The sequence below is a fragment of the Hydra vulgaris genome, chromosome 03, assembly GCF_038396675.1.
Source record: "Hydra vulgaris chromosome 03, alternate assembly HydraT2T_AEP".
NCBI lineage: Eukaryota > Metazoa > Cnidaria > Hydrozoa > Anthoathecata > Hydridae > Hydra > Hydra vulgaris.
The window spans coordinates 25,622,923-25,648,141 of record NC_088922.1 but is presented as its reverse complement, the minus strand read 5'-3'; the positions used below and the strand labels follow the sequence as shown (position 1 = coordinate 25,648,141).

General features: G+C 26.6%; 2 protein-coding genes across 4 annotated transcripts in view; both read right to left on the bottom strand.

Annotated features, from left to right (window-relative positions):
* Positions 1-6,362: 6,362 nt before the first annotated feature.
* Positions 6,363-8,706, bottom strand: LOC100205372 (terminal nucleotidyltransferase 5C). Its single transcript, XM_065792770.1, has one exon. It carries the CDS (start codon positions 8,543-8,545, stop codon positions 7,349-7,351), a length of 1,197 nt encoding a protein of 398 aa, XP_065648842.1. The 5' UTR covers positions 8,546-8,706; the 3' UTR covers positions 6,363-7,348.
* A 14,200-nt stretch (positions 8,707-22,906) lies between these two features.
* The window catches only part of LOC100210062 (protein GDAP2 homolog), a 72,302-nt gene continuing 69,989 nt past the window's right edge, over positions 22,907-25,219 (bottom strand). For all 3 annotated transcript variants that reach the window (XM_065792769.1, XM_065792768.1, XM_065792767.1), the window contains exon 15: positions 22,907-23,579. In XM_065792769.1, the coding sequence (XP_065648841.1) occupies positions 23,517-23,579 (63 nt within the window). In that variant the 3' untranslated portion in view covers positions 22,907-23,516. The remainder of the gene's footprint in view (positions 23,580-25,219) is intronic.

The following is a 25,219-nucleotide window of genomic DNA, read 5'->3' as shown; positions in this document are numbered from 1 at the left end:
TAAAAAAAGAGCCAATACCAATTTGGGTACTTTTTTAATTTGGAAAACTTTCTTATAAAAATAAATTAAAACTTTTTTAAAACAAAAAAATGACGTAACTGTAATTGAAATAAATCAAAAATAAATAAAAGCTTCCAAAATCTATATATTTCTAATTTTTTTTGTTTGACTTGATAGACGGTCAATAGACGTACAATAACCCTAAGATAAAAACCGTTACACAATAAACTATACTATTGTAAAGAAAACACAATCAAGATGACGTCAAATCAGTAAAATTCATCAAATACGTTAATATCGATGAAAAATTTTTTTTTTTCTGCAACGCGAACTAAAAAATAATTAAAATAAGGAGTCATTCACCAATCAGTATTAAACTGCTAACAAAAATAGGAGTCATTATTCTGTGTTGAGCTGCTAACACAATTAATTAATTAATCAATTAATTAAATAATTAATTCAGAAATTAAAGCGCATTATTATTTAGATATAATTTGTGATTTATTGTATTTCTTTATTTTATCAAAAAAATAATTGTTATCTAATATATTATATAACTTATTGTATAATATATAACTTATTCAATAAGTTATACAATATACAATAGTATATATACACAAATAAGTGTATATATACTATTGTATAACGATTGTATATTTTATATTGTATTATTTTCGTGCGCGTACATAATACAATATAAAATAATATATCAATAATACTCTCAAACCTTTTCAGATCTCCATCATTAGTATAATTAATGTATATTAACAGCTCCCCCCCCCCCCCCCACACACACACACACTCCAAAAATATCGTAAACAAGGTTACTATGAATAGCGGCGTAAATTTAATGCAAACCTTTTTTTTTAAGTTGTAGTTATGGCAAGAATTTATATGAAACTATTAGAGCCTCAAACATCAAAGTATTAGAAATAATTTATATTTTGATTATTTAAAGTTTTACTTTGTTCCTTATAAAATTAAACATTTTTTTCTCATAAAAATTATTTAGAATACTTTGTACACTGCCTCAGCTAGTGTAGCAGCTTGTTGTCTAAGTACCATAATTTTCGTTTATTAACATATTTAGCATATAAAATCTAAAGAAGTTTGTTAGCCTACTGTTGAAAATTTCCTTTGTCATACATGTATTATACATAATATTATTATGATTAAAGACTACAATATTATGTGTGTAAACAGTAACACATAAACACATTGTTTCTGTGTGTGTTTATGTGTGTGTGTGTGTGTGTGTGTGTGTGTGTGTGTGTGTGTGTGTGTGTGTGTGTGTGTGTGTGTGTGTGTGTGTGTGTGTGTGTGTGTGTGTGTGTGTGTGTGTGTGTGTGCGTATACATCGTTTACATTCAATATTGTGTTGAATTAAATTTGTTGAAAATACTGTTATTCACCTTTAAATTTGTTTTTGCTTAGCATTACATAGCAGTATTTTCCCACTTTTATAGAAAAAAATTTATACAAGTATATAAATTATGATGAGTGCCAGCTTTCAAATTTTATGGTAACAATAAACCTTATTTGATAAAAACATTAATAGATGTTCATTAGGTGCAAGTTGCCACTTTGTATAATAAAGTTTAAAAACTTAATTCAAAAACACATGGAAAATTCATAGTTTTTACAAATATGCAAAAATTAGCAATTGTACAACATGTTATGTTACGTCAATCATGTTTAGTGCCTCTGGTCAAATTGTCTTTGGTTATGTTTATAAAGCTGACCATTTATGGACAACAAGAACCGAAAGTGGACCACCTAATGTATGATAGAATCAAAGTCAGGGCGGTTTGATTCTATTCACTTTTTTGACTGGTTTGTTATTGTTTTTTGTCAAATTGTAGGAACGTTCTTCTTAGTTATAATCTAAGCAATCTTTACAATAAAAAGGTACTTAAGTTTACTAAAAAAAGTAGAATCTTGTTGTAAAGAAAACAATATCTTCTTATATAACTGGTAACTCTACCCATTTATTGCAACCTCTTGATGTTATATTTTATGGATCTCTTGAAAAATATTGGAAGAAAATACTTGGTCAATCAAAAACCTCTCGTTCAAAAAAGCACGGACAATTACAAAAAATAAATCTCCTTTGTTCTTTATTTATTTATAAACATTTTATTTGTCAGATAAAAGGTAATCAACAACTTAGTAGCTTAGTGGTTTTGAAAGAAATATGGGATTTAATCATTAGATATAAGTATCATCTTCAATCATTTGCCAGATGGTAGTTGTAATTTTAATACGCCAAGCTGTAATAAATGTATTTTAACAACTGTTTCATGTTGATGTCAAGGAGAGAGCAAACTTAAAGGGAAAAAAAAATTTTGACCTTGATAAAAGTATTTCTTTTGAGGATTTTTTTGGCAAAATGTAAAGATGTTTCATTTGCAAAGTCTGTAAGTGAAACTGATGTAAGTGAGACTTTTTTTATGCTAGTCCACTTAAAACATACCCATTAAAACAAAATAAAATACTAAATAGGTATTTGTTATGAAATAGTATTATACTATTTTAACATTAATAAATTAATGTAAAACGTTTTTGAATAGGTTTTGCTTTTACAAAAAACGCATTCAAAGTTAGCCCATTTTTGGGGTAACTTTGAATGAACATTTAATTTAGTTAAAAGAGAATTTTTAAACGATAACTGGAAATAAACTCTCTCCACATATGTTTCCAGTATTCTATTATGTTCTTAAAGTATAGTACTTGTGTTGCAGATGTGCACAAGTATCTTAAGACTGTTAGTATAGAGATGCCTGATGCAGCACATCTTTGTTGGTAATTTAAACATAATATTTATGGTTTTTCAAAAGTCTATAAATTTATTACGGATTGTTGTAAACATTTTAAATTATTGACCACTAAAATAAACTAAATTTTAAAAAAAGAAAACTAGGCAGCGTTTGTAGTCTTGTGTTACATCACCCAGACTTTAGCATTTTAATGACATTATCTATATTCTACTTTTCTTAAACCGTGTTGTGCTTTAAAAATATCTGACAAATACAGAACTAAATGAACACACGCGAGATGTTTACTCGTAATACAATTATATTTTCAAAGTTTGTGTTTGTTGGCCTGATGTAAAAACAAATAAAAATTTATGTAAGTACATAATCTATAGAAAATTTTTATAAATTATAAACTTTGGGTTTTCCGTCTTAAAAGATTGCTAACCCCTTGTTTATACAAATTATCAAATGTATTATTTTGTTATACCAGACTCTATTAGAATAAGTTTGCTTTCAATGTGAAATTGGATTAGGTTTAAAGTTAAAGTAAGGAGGGTTGGCACATTCACCTGGGTCTCAAAAGAAGCATATTTTCATAGAGATTTTAAAAATGTTATTCGTTTGTAATAAAAATAAGTACTTTTGTATTATTGCTGAAAAACATACTTTTAAAATTTTTTAAGAGTCTTTAGCATTTTTTTACTAAATTTTTTTGTTAATAAATTTTAAGGATTAATATTTTTGTTTCTTAAAATCTCTATGAAAATACGCTACTTTTGAGACCCATGTTGACATAATTTTGAAGAACTTTTTTTTCGACAAAATTAGAGACTTTACCCCAAATACTAAAGATTTGAACCTAAATATCTTTACAACTTGACTTGATGGTAAAAAATGAGTTGCATATTTAAAATCAGCTTACTTAATTTGTCTTAAAAAAGCACCTAGTTAACAAGATTTCTACAAAAAAAATTTATTTGTTTCTCAGTGTTATTAATCGTAATATAACAACTTAAAAATATAAACTTGTTTTGTAAAAGAAGATCTTGAAGATCTTATCAAAAAATTTCAATAGTAACGATTTCTTTATCATAGTAAGAATTTCGGAGAACATCAAAGAATACTCTCCTTCATCAAAGTTTTAATGTTTCTCTTTGTTCTTTTAAATTCCATAACTGGGACGATTTTTTTATTATTGACATAATATCGGGTTGCAGTTCTTCGATAAGTTGAGTGAATTTAACTTTTAATACCTTCTATCATGCACTGGAAAAAGCTTAAACCAATAGTGTTGCGTGTCGTAATCACTTTTACTTCTATTAACTTTTTGTTCTGAGCAAAACTATATAATTTTAAATGGTTATATAAATTTAAAAAATGTTTATGAGTTAAAAGTTGAATGAAGTTTTTTTTTCTAAACATTTTACTTTTAAACACTTTTTCTTGAAGTTGGAGGGAGAGGGGGAGATGAAAATTGCCAAAAAATTGTTGACGTTATTAATGGACAGATCTTTATCGTTTCGCTAATATTACAGTTAATTCCCGATAACACGAACCTCCAAGGGACCAAGAAAAATGGTTCGATCCAAAGAATGTTCGACTAGAGCGAATTCTTGTTAAGTCGAACTTTGGCTTTTTTGTACTGTAGTCTAACATTTTTTTCATTTCGAAAAAATGAAAAAAATGTTAGACTACATTTACTTCTGTTTTATATGGAATGATTTCAAGGGACCAAATGTTGACGATGTCATGGAACCAATTGAAACAGTTCGAGATAATAAAAGTTCGAGTAAACTGGTGTTCGGCTTACTGGGAATTAACTGTATTATTATTATCTTATTATTGTTTTGTTATAAAATTATGCTGCTTAACAAGTATTTCATATTAATGAAGATTCTGTAGTTATAACAGCTTGAACATTCGTTACTATATAATATTAGTTATGATAATTTTACAATTATTGCATTAACTATTTTAGCAATTATGTTTATTTTAATATTTCGGTAGTTATATAGGTAATAGGTTGTATCTCTATTTTTTGGGTTTTTGTTTGTTTGTCTGAATAAAGAGATAAAAAAAAAAAAAAAGAAACTTGAGCGAAGTTTTAGTAAAATTCGGCTGAAATATCTCTTATGCAAACTATGCTTTCCTGCAAAATTATGTTTTAGTGAGATACAACCCATTGCCGTATAACTACTGATTTATTATAACTAAAAAAAATTAACTGTTTTATTAATATGTAATAACTTGTAATACATATAGTATTATACTTTATATAACACACATAATATTATATTAGGGGAGGTGTGGGGGGGCGCACTTTTGGGTACCCCAATTCAGAATAAAAGATTGTATTAAAAGAAACTCTAAAAATAAAATCATTGATTACTGACATGGAAAGGGGTCTCCTACTTTAAAATAGGCCTGGGCGTCGAAAAGTCCTAATCCGCCATATTGTTATGTATTATTATTATTTTGTTATATTATTTTTATCTTTGTTATTAATTATTAGCGTTTTACGTTTTTGTGTGCGTGAGCGCGTTTTTCTAATATACGAAAACAAAATTTTTGCGTTAAGGTAAAATAATACAATAATCGCGATTTAAGCATTTAGTTAATTAAAAAAATAATCAATACATATTTTTCATAATTCACTAAAAAGCTTTATTTTATTATTTCATAAAAATTATTTCTAATCTTTAGATTTATTTACGACTTCCGCTACATTGAGAAATACTTTTTAATGACGTAATGCTTACGTTAAATTGAAGATTTTTAGTTTAGAAAAAGAAAAGAAAACACATGCGGCTACTTAGGAATACTTAAGACGTAAACCGAATTCAACGCGTAATTTTTCAGCTTTGCGTTTATTGTTAAGGCATTCAATAAGTAAATAAATTTACTTAACTAAAATTACAAAAAAAATTCCTAGAAAAGATTGCGCAAGAAATATTTTGCGTTTATGGAAATTTAATTGCTAAATCGTGATAATGAAAAATCGTTAAATAAATGTTATTATATACATTTTTTGCTATTTAAATCCGAATACAATTGTCTGTTTTTCGTCAAGTAAACCCACAGTAAACAACTAACGAATTAAAAAAAAACTTTTTTCAGCAAAGATTATTTTTATTTTCAGCAAAGATTATTTTTGCTATTTTAAACCCAAATATACTAGTCTGGTTTTTTGTCAAAATTACGCACGGCTAACAACTAACGAACTTAAAAAATCTTTTTTTTACTTAAGTAGTTAACTTATTCAGTTTTTATTTGAATAATATAAAACCTAGTTTTTCGACGATCTTACAAGGTTCGCATGCGAGCCTTAAAAAAAATTATGTTGTTTGAAAAACACATTCGAGCCTTTAAAAAAAATGTCAATGTTGCTTGAAAAAATAAACTACAATTGCGCTTAAAAATAATAAACCACTATCGTGAGAAAGCTTTTATAAAAAACAACATAAAAGCTAATATAAAATTAGTCTAGTATCAGTAATCAAATGTTAAAGAAATGAGTAATCCAAATTAGTTCGTTCATAAAAGCCTACGAGATAATAATAAAAAAACAAGTCGCCTAAAAAAAATCCAAACGATAAACTTCACATATTCACAATTTCTCTTTTTATTTCCAGTTATAAAATTTGGTTTTTACATGTTTACTAATTATAAAAATAACTCTGGTTTACATAATATTTATGTCAGCATGCGCTTGAAAACTCTAAAAAAAAGTAAATAAAGTCACCCAATGGATACTTCTGTTATAACAATCACAATAATTTTTTAACACTATCGTTCGACGATACTAAATATTACTTTAAAAATAAAGTTAAATTATAAGAACAAAACTTCTCGAGCTTACAAATCTCTTTTTAAGAAATTTTTGTTTTAAATAAAAAATTTAGCCATATTAAAAAAATAAGCAAATTTTCAACACTATTTATAAAATAAAAAAAAAAAAAAAAAAAAAAAATAAAAGATCTTGAGCATGGGCTGATAAAACCCTTATGCAAGATGACTAAAATATGATTTAATTTTTAAAATCCTCTTGGAGGTTTTGAAAATCCATTTGTTTGATATTAACAAACTGGACTTCTATATAGAATTCAAAAAAGTACAACTCAAAATTTGCAAACCTTCAGCATAATTTTCTCTGCATCCTTTGCAATAGAAACACTTAAAACGAAAGTATTGAAATGGTTGAATGCACAAGATGTAAAACAACAAATCTTTAAATGAAACCCAGATGACAAAATAAATGTCAAATATTAAAAGCAATATATATATATATAAAAAAAAAAAAGACAAAAAAAAAAAAAAAAGTTTAACCAACACCATTTTGACATTGGTTCATGTGACTTGTGTTAAAATATCACAAAGTAGTTACTATACTACAAAGTAGAAAAAATAACCTAAAATAAATCTTTACTATTGCCAACGCTAAACTATATTTATACTTTGATTTAAGATTTTTTCAACACAAAATTGTTTAGAGCCTAAACCCATATTTCTTACAAAAAAAGAAAACAATTAAAATGCTAGTTGTACTTTTTTGGTAGGCTTTTATAAACACGTAACTTCATTAAAAAAAAACATTAGCATGAATATGAAGCTGCTTCGGGAGTATTCCATGAACCAATTAAAACATATTCATTATTCCTATTATTTGGAATTGCATAATGTTGAGTCGGGTAATATGTTTGCCTGTAGTTGTCAGTATATGAATGCATGTAAGGAGGAACAGAATAAAAAACAGTTATGTGTTGATAGTTTGAAGGTTGATAGACTTGATTAGTAAGATTTGTTATCATACAAAGAGTCTGTCGCCTTTCATGTCCCATTAAACAAACGGTCGACTTTTCAATAACATTATGAAGAATTGTTAGGTATTTATATCGTTTATTATTGTTCTCTAAATCATGGCTTTGTAAATACCTTTCTAGTTTTTGCTGTTGTGAAGGCACATCCTTGAAGTCAATAAAAAATCTGCTACACATGTATTTTTCCATGTTTCTAATTTCTTCAGAAACAGGTTTAAAGTCTCTACATAACAAACTGCAATACTTCATCAATCCACCACCTCTAATTTCTTCAGGATTCTTTGTAGCTATTAGTTTATTTCTTAAATGATATCTTGCTTCCTCAAAGTCACCATAAACTGACTCAGCTTTAACTGATGGATATAAAGTTGGTGACATTTTTATATCCTTTTGAAGATCCTGAAATTTTATCAATGAGTCCAACAAAATCTGAAATGAATCAACAGAAAATTCAAACTTTCTTTTCATAGAATCCACAAATTTAAGTTCAATATTACGACCTTGGTCATTTGTAAGAGAAATTAAAGACCAGTTATCTTGTTTGTTTGTAATTTTAACCATTTTTCTTACATATGCTTCGTTCATAGTACAACCAGACATTCTTTCTTTAGATACCTCAGCTGGTAAGAAGTCCATCAACGTTTCAAGAACACTATCTTTAACTTTCATAAAATCTGACGAAGATTTTAGATTTATATTAAAAATCAAGTCTAAGTCATTATAAGTATAGTTATCATGATCTTCATTTTGTCCATTTAAAACATAACTGGCGGTACTACCATTAAGTCTATAATCTGTTATACTAAGTTCTTGAAGTAATAATTTTGCAGTCAGTTGCTTTATGAAGTCTTTTGGTTTAACTTCTAAAGTAGGAAAGTTCCCTCGACCGTGAACCTGTATGACACTTCCTAAAACTTCTTCAAGTCTGCATACTTCTTCGTAATCCAAAATATACATTTTGTTTGAATCCATAATATATATATATATACTTATAGAATTTTAAATTAAATTCAGTTTTCAAGAATCAATTTAATAAAACTAATACCTTCAGAGAATCTGCTGAAGTGGCCTCGTTTATTAGTCTACTTATATTTCAAAACACGCTCGTGTTCAATCTCCTTGATTGCTCGAATATGATTGGAGTCTAAATTTTGTTGCCAGGCAAAGATAAAAAATGTTTTTTTAATGAACAAACATATTATACAAAATAACAGTTTTAAAATATTAAGCTTATAAATCAAGCAAGTGTGACCAATCAATATTATTCTCAACAAACAAACAGAAAAACGCATTTCACTGCTTTCGTTCGTCAAAACCGCCTCTGCAAACGCGAAGTTATATTTAAAAAGCGATTGTGCAAGTAATTAAATCGTAATTTCGTGTTTATTCTTAACTGTAGTGGTTTTTTTTTTTTAATGTTTTACGTGTTTCGACGAAATAGGAGTAACTGTAGTTTAAAGAACTATGTTATAAAATTATGTTTTTTTTTTTTGTGCATATTTATATCCTAACGAGTTTTTTTTTTTTTAAATTTATAAGTGTGATATAATGTAATTTTCAAATAATAATTAAAAAAAAACTGTGAACCGATTTAATAAATATTTTAAGACTATAATATTTTCTTGCTGAATGTATCAAAAAATAAATAATTGAGATAGGAGAATGGTACCAGACTTTTTTTTAAATAACTTTTCCTCTATTCACGAAAGCGCATTGATCAAATAGAAATTGCAGAAAATAATTTATTTTTTCCAAAAATATCAAACGTTTATTTTGCGGTCAAGAGCTGCTTCTTATTTGAAAAAAAAGTTCTTGTTTGAAATTTCGTTCAAATTTATTATAACAGGTGTTTATCTTATTTATTTTTTAATTATACTATTAACTTTTTATAGAAAAATCGTTTACACTGTAGTTATAAAAAAAAAGTTTAAAAAACGTATGGCAAGTATTGCATTTTTCCTGTAATTAGTATTATAAATATTATTATTATTTTGTAAATTTATTCAGGGGCTTCTCTTATTTTCAAAAATAAAATGCTACTTAAAAACTGACAATAGTTATTGCAATAACTGCTCAATCTAACAGAATACATCCGACCGGAAATTTTTTGTGTTTAACATTTGATTGCAAAAAGTGAAAACTTGATAACAGAAATAAAAAACGTTTGAAATCGTTTTGCTGATAACAATAGAATATAAGATTGTTTTTTTTCCTTTTGTGCTTCAGTGAATTAATTATAACTTTTAAATAATAAAACTACTGAAAAGACGATTCACATGAGTTCAGACAAAAAATAATCAGTCGGAATTCTTTTCCTTCCTATGATTACGTTGGAATTTTTTATGAGTTCTTTATTAGTTATTTGTTTACTTTTTAATAAATTCTATTATTTACCAAAAGCGAAAACGAAAGCTTTTTGCTAGAAAACATTTGTTCATAAATACTAGACATGATGTTTAAATTTTTTTCAAAATATTTCAAAATTCTACGTGTTATTTACACGAGCTCTCTTTAGAATCATGTGATATTTTCTTAACTGTGTTTGATCAAGAAACAGCTTTTTTCAAAAATAAATGTCTCTTACTTGTTGTTTTTATTCATCCATCCAAATATATTTTTTTGTATTTTATTTAAATAATACAATATTTATAAATTTTTCAACAATTTTTAAAATTTAAAATATGGCGTTTTATACGCCCTGTAAAAAAAAATCCTTTTCAAGTTGAAATTATTTTTAAATCTTAAAAATATTATAAAAATATATATTTTTTTTTTAATCTGGTAAAAATATGTGAACTTACAATGACTTGTAATTTGTATGTCAATGGTAAAAATAACTGATGTTTTAGACTGCATGAATCCTAGTAGCAATCAAATAATTTCTAAATGTTTTAGTGGTGTTAGAGTTTTTTTTTTTTTAATGTTTATAATCTTTTTCGACAAATACGAACTTTTTAGGTGTGATAACGCTAAAATAGTAAATTTCGAAAGGAGTCAACAAATCTATAGTATCTAGCTATAGGACTACCAAATAAATTTTTTAAATGGTAATGCACCGATTTATTTATTCATTTATATTAAGTCAAATTAGAGGAAGAGTCCATTTTGCAATAGCTACCTTGATAATATATTTATTTCATATATTAAAGTTAATGAATATCGCGCATTTTTAATTGTGGTTAATTCAGTGGTATTTATAAATATTTTTGTATATATAAATATACTTTTTTTTTTTTGTTTAACATATTTTAGATATTTTATATGCACTCAGAAGGTAAGATAAGTAAAAGCGTGTCACTGGAAACATATTAAAATAAAACATCGTATGAGACTATATATTAAATATAGCAATACATCATTTATTAAATGGACGATATTTAACAGAAAGAAATCAATTACAAAAATCTCTAACTGAGATAATAACATATAAAATTATATTTGATAAATATGAAAATTGATCGTTGGTTGGTTTCTTTCTGTTGAATGTTGTCTAAATATACTAAGGGCTACTACTATGCAACAAGGGGCTCTGGTGCCGCTAAAATTTGAGGCCCTGTTATTATATTTAATATACCCAGACTTATTTTTTACCTAATATTTTTAAATAGGAATATAATCTCTAATCAATTTTGTAATTTTCATTATCAGCAGAAAAAAAAACATTACAACAACGACAAAAACAACTTTAATAATATATATTGCACTCAGAAAGTAATTTTATATATATATATACATACATTCATATATATATATATATATATATATATATATATATATATATATATATATATATATATATATATATATATATATATATATATATATATATATATATATATATTAATATATATAAATATATATATATATATATATATATATATATATATATATATATAAGTATTATTAAGCAAAAATATAAAATTGTGAAACATTGTTTATATATTAGGAGGAAATGAAAAGTTGCAACAAAAATCTTTCACAAAGAACCATATTGCTAACATTATTTTATACACATGCTAGTGACTTATAAGAACTCACCGTACTTTGGTTTTTTCAAACGTTTTTTATCATCTGTTAAATTATTGTTACCATTAATATCGATATGGTTATGAAATAGTTTTTAATAACCTTAGGCTTCGATAAGCTTTTTTGCCCAGAGGCTATAATATTCAGCACATCCAGCCGACACATCTAACTAAATGTGCCAATTATTTTAGCCTCAGGAAAAAAGTGAAACTAGCTAGTTTTACATTCGGAATAAAAACCTGTATAGACACGTGTTTTTCACAATTTAGACGTAAACCAATAACACATTAAGATCATGGGCAATAATCCTCGAGTTTAACGATTAATTTATGTTATTTTAAAGTCAAATTTAAATGTTGCGTGCTCTTATTACTGGTTTCACATTCTTTACGGAAACAATAAAAAATATATATATAGTTTCCGTAACGGTAAAACCATTAATAAAAACTTAATATCGTAATTGGTGTTTCAGTAAATAGTAATAGTTAATTTCACGAAGTTAAAATTGTATTCTTGACACGTGTTATTGTTTTTGTTTTAGAGGGATTTTTAAACACTTAACAGAAAACATGCCTAACCTTTTACGAATATGTGTCGGCTGGGCAGTTACATAAAGTTACATAAATATCTATGATTTATAGTCACACGCAAATCAAAAAACTTTTTGCAAATTTCTGTAATGAAATTTAAATTCATGAAAAAAGAATAAAATTTATTTTTTATTCTGCTTCAAAAAGATGGGATCCCCTAAAAAAAGTAGTGCCCTGATGCGGCGCAACCCTTGCACCTCTCTGTTGACTTTCACTTATTTTAAACTATTTTTTTAAGAGTTATTTACTGTAGCTTATTTTTGTTTCCAAATACTATTTTCTTTAACTAACTGTTTAAACAATTATTAAACAAAATTTGTAACCACCCGTAGCTTTCAAGCTTGAACAAATATTAGACATTTTGTTTTTTCCGTAACTTTTACAGATTTGTTTAACCATGGCCGTATAATCGACATCATCTACTCTCGAGTCCTTAATACGAGCAGAGGAGAAGGGGAGGGGCGGGGGAATAAAAGGAAAGGGATTTTAGTCCAGATCTAATAAACGAGGGTGGGGGGTGGGGGAATGGGGAAGAAGAGAGGCTTAATAAAATGTGAGGCGGGGGGATTATTTTAGTCAAAATATAAGTATTTTTTATAAATGTCAGTTTCCAAACTTATAGTTTTTAAATCCAAATCCAAACTTTTTTCTAAATCCAAACTTATATTTTTTAAAAAACACACATTAAACTATTTAAATCTAGGGTGGCTTGCGATCAAACGCGCATTTTCTAGCAGCTGTTTATAATAATTTCAATAGAATTTAATATTCTGATATAAGTTTTATACTTTAAGTAAGAAATAAATTGAAAACTCATTTTTGAAAAATCGGCGATTTTAAAAGCCTGTTTACACTGAAAGTTGTTGTTTTTATCAGTGACTTAATCAATTATTTTCTTATTTTTAAAGCCAATTTTCACAGATTTTTTTTCTTTTTTCTTTTTGATAACAAGTAAAAATTATTAAACGGGGGAGAGGGGAGGGGGGACGGGTCTTAATAAGAGTGGGTGGGAAAATTTTCCAAAAATTAATAAACGTCTCCCCCTCCCCCCTATTTTTTATTAGGGACTCGAGAGTATGCGTCTATGATTTCTTTTATATGTTTTTACTTTAAACTTCTACTGGTTACTAAAGAGGTTTTAAATATAAAGTTTTTATTTTGCTATTTATTTGGATTAATTGGATTTAAAAACTTTAATATTTATAATTATATTTCGACGCAGATGCATAAATTTTTCAAAGAACTAATTTTGATTCGCAATATTTTGAAAGAAAAATCTTTAAAGCTGTACTTGAAATTTAAAAAAAATAATTTTACTGCAATATACGTAAATATTAGAAGTATAAATAAAAATCTTAACAAACTAAAATAGTTTCTAATAGGTTGCAATTACTTATTTAGCATGATCTACTTAACAGAAGCATGAATATATATATATGCACTCTTCCAATCATCAACAAACTCACCCAAGTAACCACTACATCAGTTTCTGCTATTGGCAATATAGGGTAGATTAGGGTAATATGAGCACCTTGGTAATATGAGCATGCTTAAAGATTTCGTAAATGTAAGCAGTGAAATTAAAGTTGCATTGTATTTTTTGAATCGACTTTATGTGGTGATAACAGGAATCAGGACAATTAGCGTAAATTTATATGCATTAATTAGCAGCTATCATCTAATTTGAACACTTTTAAATTTTTTGCGTTGTTAAAATAATGTCATCACGCATCTGTAGCGCGAAATTTTGATGCTAAAATAATGAAATTAATTTTTTTATAAAGAAAAATATGTTAGCTAAAGATTCAATTCATTTTTGTTTGAAAAACAATGCATTTTTTAATAAAGTCAAAACATTTAGTTTTGACTTTATTAAAAGATGCCTTTTTTGTGCAATATAAGCATGCTCAAATTACCCAGTGTTTTTTATTAAAATTGTATAGTTTAGATTCCTAAAATACCAGTTTAATTGCTTTTTGAATAAATAAAAAAAACAGTTAAAAATTTTAATATTTTAACAATACTAAATATTTTTCTGTAACTTAAATTCAAAAAATTTGAATTTTTATCGTTTAAAGGTTTGAGTTAATAAAATTGAAAAATTAACGAACTAATTTTTTTTGTTTTTGCGGAAGACATATAAGTATTGTTTCAACAAAAAGTGGTTCGAAATTTGATATTTTAATGATAAGTTTTATTAAAAACGTATTCCATATTCCATTCCAAAAATTAGTTCTAATTCATATTCCAAAAATTAGTTCTAATTGTCAGATAAGTATTTTTTTACTTAACTAATATTATTTTTTTGAGCTAATTTATAGTGCTTATATTAGCAAGTGGTCTGGGTAATATGAGCACTTTTGCTACTTTTGTGTTCTTAAGAAAAAATTTGGAGTGCCCAAATATCTCAGTGGATCATGAGTAGGGATCCCTAAAAAATTTTTATTTGCAAAAGTTTTGAATCCAGCATAATTATTTTCAAAAATATTCCAATTTTCGCTTAAGGTGCTTGTATTACCCTAATCTATTGACAAATTTTTTTCTAGAAACCTCTTTAAAATCAGGAATCATCAAAAACGGATATATCAGACCATTTTCCTATATATTTTTTACTATATATTCAAGATACAAGAACAATTAACAATTCTAAAACTAAAATTTATAAAAAATAAATCAACCAATTTTCCATTCAAAATCTGAAAGACTCACTGTCGGCAGTAGATTGGGGTAAAGTATACCAAGAATGCAACCTTGGAAACACGAACTCCGAATATTATACTTTTATAGACATTTTTCTAAAACACTTTAAATGAATATTTCCTTATCGAAGAAAAAGAAATAAAACTTAAATACTTAAATAACTATATTTTATTTAAACAACAATTCGGTCTTCAAAAGCAACACACAACCGAACGGGCAATTTTAGATCTTGTAAGTTACTTAAATGACTCTCTGGAGTTATTTATGTAATATACTTCCATTAATTTTCCAACAAAGTTAAGTATTGCCTTAAACTAGTTTAAAAGTTTCTTACTAAACAGACAACAATGCATAATTGCTCAAAAAAAAATTACTCAAAGTTACTTAAAATTTAAATGCGGTGTTCCCCAAGGTTCTATTTTCGCGCCCCTCTTGTTTCTAATATACATTAAAGATCTCCCAAAAGTAAACTAGATGTCATAATGATTGCAGATAATACTTATTTATTTTATACGTCCAAATCTATTACAGAACTTTTTGAAACTACAAAAATGTAACTTGGAAAGCTAAACAATTGGTTTAAATCTAATAAGTTATTATTAAACACAGAAAAAACTAAATCCTAAATACAATAAAATATACCACTCACATTACCTTCACTAAGAAATATAGATAGATAAATAGAAAATAATGAAATTGAGAGAACCCAAGCAACAAAGTTTCTTGGTATACTTATCGATGAGAACATTTCATGGAAAGCACACATAAATATGTTAAATTACAAGATATCAAAAAACATCGGTATACTATACCGCACCTGTTTTAGAAAAGGGTTGTATCTCTAAAATACAAAAAAAAAAAAACTCGTATTGTCCGATACGTCTCGTTTTCTATGATGATTTTCGACACGATGGCATATGCATCTTTTTTTTTAAATAATTAATAAACATTAATTGTAAATAATCGAAGCATAATACTTTAAGATAACATGGACGATATTCCATAGTTTTTACTATCCAAATTTCTCATTTTTGTCAAAAATAGACATACGTCCTTTTTCTATAACAATACAAATCTAGTTTTTAGCTTTTACCCAAAAAATTTAAAGATTCTTTATTTCTCTTTTATAAAAAGCTACTATATATACGCTAACATTGCTTAGGCGAGTACTCATAAATCAAAATTAGTCACACTTAGTCAAAATCAAAAACATTCTGCAAGAATTGTTTATAATAAAGATAAATTCTAACATGTTGACTTTTAATACACTTTAAAGCATCAAATGTCTATAAAATTAACATATTTCAAAGTAAGATGCCTACAATAAAATACAAACTTGGATTTATACCACTGCGATTAAATTTCTTTCATATTAGTAAAAAGTTTCTTTCATATTAGCAAAAATAGATGACACAAAAAGAGAAGGAAACTTTAAATAACCATTAAAAAAAAAGCTTTCTCTATTTCATATCGTGGTTCTTACCTCTACCACAAAGTAATACCCAAAAATATTAAATTTACAAAATTGAATAACTTGAATTCTCTTAAAACATTATTAAAAAATCTCATCTTAAACAAAGATAATTTTATGCACTTTTATTATTAAAAATAAATAAAAACAAAACCAATAAAAGCTATAAAAACCATAATATTTATAAATACAAAAAAAGAAGAATAGGTAGGAAAATTCTGCCAACAATTATCAAGTTTTATTTATACGTATATGAACTTTACTGAATTAGATATATCCAATACATACAAATCATTTACCAACCAATCATTTATGTGTTTCGAAGTAAAACGTTCGATTAAGAATACCTATTTTTTTTTGCATTCTTTTTTACTTTTTTTGAATTCTTTTAATTCTTATGCTATCCAAACTGACAATAAGTTGAGGACATTATTTAGTTTATAAATATGACCTTATTGATAGTATAAGATAGTATACCAAATATATATAATAATGTAGAGCGGTTTTTTAATGATAAGACCATCGGTCTTCTGCAAGTTTCCTGCGTTCTTTAAATAATGATGACTTGTTACAATATTTTTTGGTGTATATTGTAACATTTGTGGATTTTTATATATGCTATACTTTGTTAACGATTTCCTTATATATGCAAATATATATATATATTACATATATATATATATATATATATATATATATATATATATATATATATATATATATATATATATATATATATATATATATATATATATATATATATAAATTAGTAAAAAACACTTATCTAACTTTTCTCTTCAACTTGAAGTTTCACCATTGCTGGATCATCAGGAAGAGTTACTAAATCTAAAAAAAAATTCAATTTATAGAAAAAATTATTTTACAGGAAGTTATAAATTATTATAAAAAGAATTTTAATTACTACACTTTTTTGGTTAACGGGAAGTTACAGAAAGTAATTATTAAATAAATTTCTTTGGAATGGGGATAGTTTAATTTGGTCATTTGTTTTTATAATTTTTTAAGAGGTATTTATTTTTGGGCCTACATTTAGAAATTTTTGCCTACATTTAGACATTTAGAAGTTAGACAAAGTGTTTTTTACTAATTTATTATTGCTCTGTTCTTTTAGAACATTGAGCACTCTATTTGTAAAATACACTAACATAATTTACATATATATATGTATATATATATATATATATATATATATACATATATATATATATATATATATATATATATATATATATATATATATATATATATATCAGAGCCAGAACCAGCTTTTTTTGGTCTTTGAGATAGCTAACTTCCAGACATGGAGCAAACTACAAACATTTATATGTTTTTACTAATGTCAAATAAGGATGCTTTGCAAAAAAATGCAAGGATTGAAGGCTGGGAACAAAAAAGCCCCAAATTCAGTACAAAAAATATTTCACCAAACAAGTTGATGAAATATTTTTTGTACTGTTTTTAACTAGACAAAAACTAGATATTCATCGATAAATTTTAAATTTCATAGTAAAATATTTTACCTTTCAAAAATTATGACCATATAAAGTTTAAACCCCCTCAACTTGAGGGGATTATAAATTTTATATGGTCATTATTTTTGAACGCTGAAAGATAATACTATGAAACTTAAAATTTATCGACGAGTATAAGTCTAGTTGAGAACAGTACAAGAAATACTTTGTCAACTTGTTGCTCTCACGTTTGGGGCAGGATGGTGGGGGGACACAAAACTTGGGGCTTTTTTGTTCCCAGCATCCAATCATCGCAATTTTTTGTAAAGTATATATGTAATATATATGTAAATAAATATATATATATATATTTATTTACATATATATATATATTACATATATATATATATATATATATATATATATATATATATATATATATATATGTAAATAAATATATATATGTACATATGTATATATATATATATATATATGTATATATATACATTTATATATATATATGTATATATGTATATATATATATATGTATATATGTATATATATATACATGTATATATATATACATATATATATATATATATATATATATATATATATATATATATATATATATATGTATATATATACATATATATATATATATATTTTATATATATATATAATATATATATATATATATATATATATATATATATACATATATAATATATATATATATATATATAAATTTTATATATATATAATATATAAACATACATTTGTAAGGAAATCGTATATAATCGTATACGATTTCCTTACATATGTATATATATATATATGTATATATATATATATATATATATATATATATATATATATATATATATATATATATATATATATACATATGTAAGGAATTCGTTAAAAAGTATAGCATATATAAAAATCCACAAATGTTACAGTATACAAAATAAAAATTGTAACAAGTCATTATTCAAAGAACGCTGAAAACTTGCAGAAGACCGATGGTCTTATCATCAAGAAACCGCTCTACATTACTACATATATTGGGTATACTATCTTATACTACCAATAAAGTCATATTTATAAACTAATTAGTCTCTCTCTCTCTCTCTCTCTCTCTCTCTCTCTCTCTCTATATATATATATATATATATATATATATATATATATATATATATATATATATATATATATATATATATATATATCTGTGTGTGTATACCGTAAAATGGAATTACTTAGGTCATAAATTAAACATCTTACCTAATAAATAAAACATCTTACCTAATTACATATTATAATAATCATATTAACACCTTTTTTTCTCCTGCAAATATAAATTGTTACATAAAAGTATTGCTATGATTTTGAATCATTTTGTACCTGTGATTCAAGTGAAGCTAATTTTTGGGTTACTTAGGTTAGTTATTCATTTAAGTCTGTCACAGACATGAAAAAGTACAGAGTTCAAAAATATATTTATAAAATCAAAACAAACAAACAAAAATGTTCTTCCTATAAAAATTACACCCTAAAAATAAAGTTCATTTCATGAAATATGTCATCCAATACCTATTTACACATAAGCTTCCCATTTCAATTCATTTTTGGCTATTGAATCAAAATGCTTTATCTCCTCCTTTGCATCAGACATCATACAGGTGTGTAGTTTTGTAAACTGTGTAAATTGGCAACATTCTTTCTGATGCACTTGCTGACACAACCAATGATATTCATGTTTTATTGTGGTCTAATACTCTAGTTACCCTTTTCGTTCCTCGTTTTGTGAAGACTTTATTACTAGTGGGGTCGTCAGTCGAATTTGTCTTATCATAGTTTACTATATTATCTGTATTAACATCCTTAAGTGATACTATTCTATCAAAATATTTATTTATTACAAAGTGATTGACTGAATACAGATACAGAGTGATACAGAATACAGATACAGAGTGATACAGATACAGAATACAGATATACAGATACAGAATATAGATATACAGATACAGATATACAGATACAGATCAGAATACACATAAAGATCAGAATACAGATACAGAATACAGATACAGAGTGATACAGAATGATACAGAGTGATTGACTGAAGCCCTTGATGTTTTTATATTTAATGCGTTCCATAAAGATAAGCAATGCCTTATGACAAACCTATAGCACCAAACAATTCCTGGAGTATTATTTTTAAATTGCCTAATGTTTTTTTTAGTTTTATCTAAATATTGTTTGACCCATTCCATCAAATCATGGCAGTCTAATGGATATCCCCAATTACAAGCAATTTGTAATTTTTAAGGCAGCTTCTTCTTCATTAGTGCACAAAGTCGGTGATAAGATTTAAGAAACTTTTTCTGAAAGAATATTTAACTGGAAGAATGAGCGTACGAAAGGCTAGTCGACAGTTTGGAATTCCATTGGGTACACTACAGAACCATTGTAAAAATCGACATTCGAAGAAGGTAGGGACACCGTTTCGTCTGAGTAATGAGACTGAAACACATCTTGTAACTTCGATCAACTCCCTCTTCCACTGGAAAATTCCATTGACTTCAACAGGTATCAAAGTGAAAGATTACTTGAATAGATCCGGTGTCCATGATTCACGGTTCAAAAACAAAGTTCCCGGTGACGGCTGGTTCAAATCTTTTATAAAACGAAATAATTTGAGCCAGAGGTTGGCCAACAATGTGAAACCAGCACGTGCCACAATCGATGCATTAAATGTCAACCTTTATTTGATGAATTGCAACATGTAGTTGAAGATGTGCCTGCTAGTCATATATACAATTATGATGAAACAAATGTGACGGATAATTGAACAACGATCCAAAAACAGTTGTATGTCAAAAAGGTCTTAAGCGTGTTTAGTCAACAAAAAGCATCGTGTATTATGGCAGTGCAGATTGAACTTTTATACCACCAATGGTGGTTTATAAAGCGCAGAAGTGCTATGTCAAATGTACAACTGGTGGCCCGACAGGCTGCATTTACGATGCAACAAAGTTTGGCTGGTTTGACAGTAGATGTCTCCAAAGATGGTCCGTATAAGTTTTCTTGGTGCATGTAAAGGATCAGCAAGGCATTAAAGTGGTAATTGGAGACAACCTAGCTTCACACTTTACAATCAAGTTTGCGCAGTTGTCCATTGAGAACAATATTCGTTTCGTATGCTTGCTGCCCAACGCTACCTATTTGCTTCAACCGCTGGACGTTGCTGCTTTCCGTCCGCTAAAGATAGAATGGCGCAGAATACTGGAAAATTGGTGAAGGGAATCACGCATCAAAGGATCAATACCGAAAAATCAATTCCCCAGTCGCCTTGCTCTACTGCAGCTTCAATTGAAAAGCAATAATTTGAGATCTGGCTTCTAGGCTAGTGGAATATTTCCTTTTGATAGAGAAATGGTCATGAAGAGTTTGCCACAGGTTAACAAAGACATTGGAGGAGGTACCGGCAGTTCTGTTAAGGAAGTATTCAATGAAGCTATAGCATGTCTATTACTGAAACATTGTGGACAGGATGGGAAAACAAAGCGCACCAGAGGAAAAAAGATCACAGCTGGCAAAGCGATAGCACCACAAGATCTGGTGAATAACACGACTCCTACCACATCAAAGAATAACACCAAGAACAAAAAGAAAAGGGCAAGAGTTGAACAAATGTCATCATCCTCAGATGACAACGATGACCTACTAGAAAATGACTTTTGCACAATAACAGGGAGTTAGTTGCAAAATTTTTCGTTCATTTAAATGTTTATTTTATGCTTCTTTAAGTGTTTAAGGACGGATGATTTTTTAAAACTCCAAAAAGTGACCAATGTTATCCCATAGCAGGAGTATTATTGATCAAACATGATAAATAATAAATGACCAATATTACCCCAAAACCTGAGGTAACATTGGTCACTTTTCGGCGTTTAAAAAAAAATATTTTTAATAAAAAAATTAAAAAAATATAGAGGCCAATGGCCAAGACCTATAATGTTATTACCACAAGAGAAAACTGTAAAAAAATTAATAAGATTCAGAGATGTTTTAAAAAAAAATGCTGAAACCGACCAAAGTTACTCCGGTTGACGGTAACTTTTATAGCATATATATAAATGAGCATATATTATATTAATTCCGTATTTCCTTTCAATCCTTGCCGATTGTACAGTGGGCCAGGCTGTATCCAAAATCAGAAATGCGAGGTTCCTAATAAGGTTTTTCTACAACAAATTATTTTTCTTATAACTCATGAACTGTTACGTCTTTTTCAGATTATCAAAACTTATAAAAATTCAATAAAAAGTAAGATCAACTTTATTTCTTCACACATTTAAAATTAATGTTACACGAGACATTTTTAAATATATTTATAGTTTATTATTCTTTCAATTTTGGAAATAACTTAAGTTACAGTTGTAACTTAAAATTAGGTTACTTAGTTTTAAAATTATTTTTATTCACTTTATATTGTTGTCATTTTTTTATCTGTTTAGTGAATATTGACAATTATACGAATGTATATTTGTCAATATATATCAGAAGTAATAAATTCTCAATGCACTTTGAGTATTCTGTTCAGTGCTGCCAAAATAAATTTGATATTTCCACTTCCAATACAATACAATTTATTTTTAGTACAGCTTTACAACGACCAAATTAAAAGATGAAAAGGGAAAGCAAGAAAATAAATCTCATCAACGCTAGTTTGCTATTTTAGTAAAATTTAAAAAGAATATGGCAAAATGTCTTACTTGACAATTGCTTGTGTTATTTTGACTGTGTAGGCGTTAATAAAAAAATAAAAAATAATTAGAAATTGTCAAAAATAAAAACTTTGTGTATACTATTTTATTTATATAATTTTCAGTAATACGTTTCTAACGAAATCCTAGTTGCTACATTAGTAAGAGCAATTATAATATAAAAATCGTACTTTAATTGATGATAAAAATTTTCAGAATATTGCAGGAAAGATTTAAAGCCTCATAGAGTTTATTAAATTCAAAACCTTTTACATTGTTTGGGCACACACAAAAAAAGCTTTGCAGTTTAATAAACTTCGCTATTTAAAAAAATGCTTACAGTTGACAATCTTTAAAAAAATCATTCAAAATGTAAATTATTAACTAAAATTTATAGTATTTGTAAAATTAATATGTTTATAATATATAATGGTACAATAAAGTATTTATTTTGCCCAATTGAGCCAACAGTATGTTTTTATAAATTTGATTCCACATTATTATTTATCAATTTTTAAATTTAATTATTTCAAATTTACTTGAACAGTTTATCCCCAAATTATTAAATACAATTAAATACTGTTTATTCTTAATATTAGTATAAAATATATAAATATTTTTCAAAGTAGAAATATTAGGATTTCGGGCGTCAATTTAACGTCTGATGACGACTGCGTAAATTTTAAATTTTTGGGTATAAAAATGATCAATTTTCTAATCTTTTTTATATAGCAAATTTAAGTATTTATACAGTTACAAAAGCATATTAAAGTCCATATAAAGAATTTTTAATTTTGTAAATTATAAATGGTTAATTATAAAAAATGTTGAATACGATGTTTCTTAAAATAAAGTTAATTTCAACACATTTTATAATAATGGCGGTAATACTTAAGTCAAATTTTCGCTTTATGTCGGTGGTGATACTAACATATGTTTAGTTTTTGGCGTGTAATAACTCGGACCATTTTCCTAAAAGTAAAAAGTAAAAAAAAATATATATATATATAATTACAAAACTGATAAAATTTTGTTTTACATAGAATTTATAGAAGATGTGCGGGGACGGGGTAGGGTCGTAAAAAACTTGTCAAATCATATTATCTAACGGAGGAAAGAAGCACAAAAAGTAAAAAACTAAAAAAGTTTTGTACTTTTTGTGGTACTTTGAAAAAAGAATTCTATATGTTGCCTAATTTGCAACGATTAAACTCTATATTAACGCTAATTAAAAAGCAACAACAAAAGTTAGGAACTTTTATGTTTAATGTAAATTTTCAGATAAAAATAAGACAAAAAAAAAAAAAAAAAAATTCGAAAGATAAAGAAAATTATTAATCTAATAAATTTGTTGAGTTTTCGCTAATTTTCTTCAACGTCCACACTTTAGACGTTGTAAAAACTAACGTAGTTATAAATAACATGTTCTTAACTCAGGTAAATAACTTTTTAGAATTTAGATAACATTAAATCAAACTTTTATCATTTATGTTCTTTTTTTATTCAATATTCAACAAATATTATTAATAAACCACCACCAAACAAATATTTATTATCCTCTTAATCACTCTCAAAATAATCATAGATTAAGAAATACGCTTTTCTTTTATATCAGTCTCATATATTGAAATCCGATTTTATCTATTTAAATCTTTATTTTAGCACATTTTAATTCTGCCTAACAAAGCGTTATATAGGTAGCCTGTCATTTGACTGATCAAGCAGTTTCGTCTTATGGCAAATTTTCTATTACCTAATTAGTATATTCTAATAACTGAGAAAAAAAAAAAAAATCCTCAGACATTAAAAAATAACTATAATTATTTAATAATCACATGCTAAAATGTAACGGTCATTCGAGATAACAACGCAAATAAAAACCAGTATCTATAATTAAAGAATGTTGCGCAACTCGAGATATTGTTGCATAGGAGCAAGATGAATCGCTTGCAACATTGAACTCGCAGTAACTCCACGGCGAAAACTTCTCACTTAATGAAGGACTAGCAATACTATATGACATAGAAAAAAATAAGTTAGAGTGATAAGTTCTCGCTAAATTTTCAACCTTTAATTTTATTTGAAGTACTTTATCGTTGCTTTCTTTTTCACATTGGATAACAGCTGATAAGTTTATTTGGTAACCTTTAACAAAAAAAGTATTTTTTTCGCAGGTCTCGAGTTCAACGTGCAACATAACCTGAGAATTGTCATCCTCGAATTCTTTTTTTACAATATTCTTTCGCTCTTTACAAGTTTGAAAATACAAAAAAACGTCATGATCACACGCAAAGTTAATTTGTCGTTTTTCTTTTTGAGGAAATTCTGGATAGTAAAAAATTGGATTGGCTGATATAAAGCATTCCAAAATTGTTATATAAAACTTAGGATACCACTCGAAACCTGATAAAATAGGGTGATTTGGGGGTACAACATCGAGTAAAAACAAAACGTCACTGACTTGCGTAAACCGACATGCGTTGAACAATGCAAAGAGCTTAGAATCGTCAGCTTTTATATCATTGTAATTGCTAGCAGACCAGTATAGCACTAATCCGATAACTGTGTTTTCTGTAACCGATATTGCTTTTTCAATATGCTCTAGGAAAAAC

Excerpts from the sequence above, each read along its gene's own strand:
- LOC100205372 (XM_065792770.1), bottom strand. The coding sequence starts at position 8,545 with ATGGATTCAAACAAAATGTATATTTTGGATTACGAAGAAGTATGCAGA.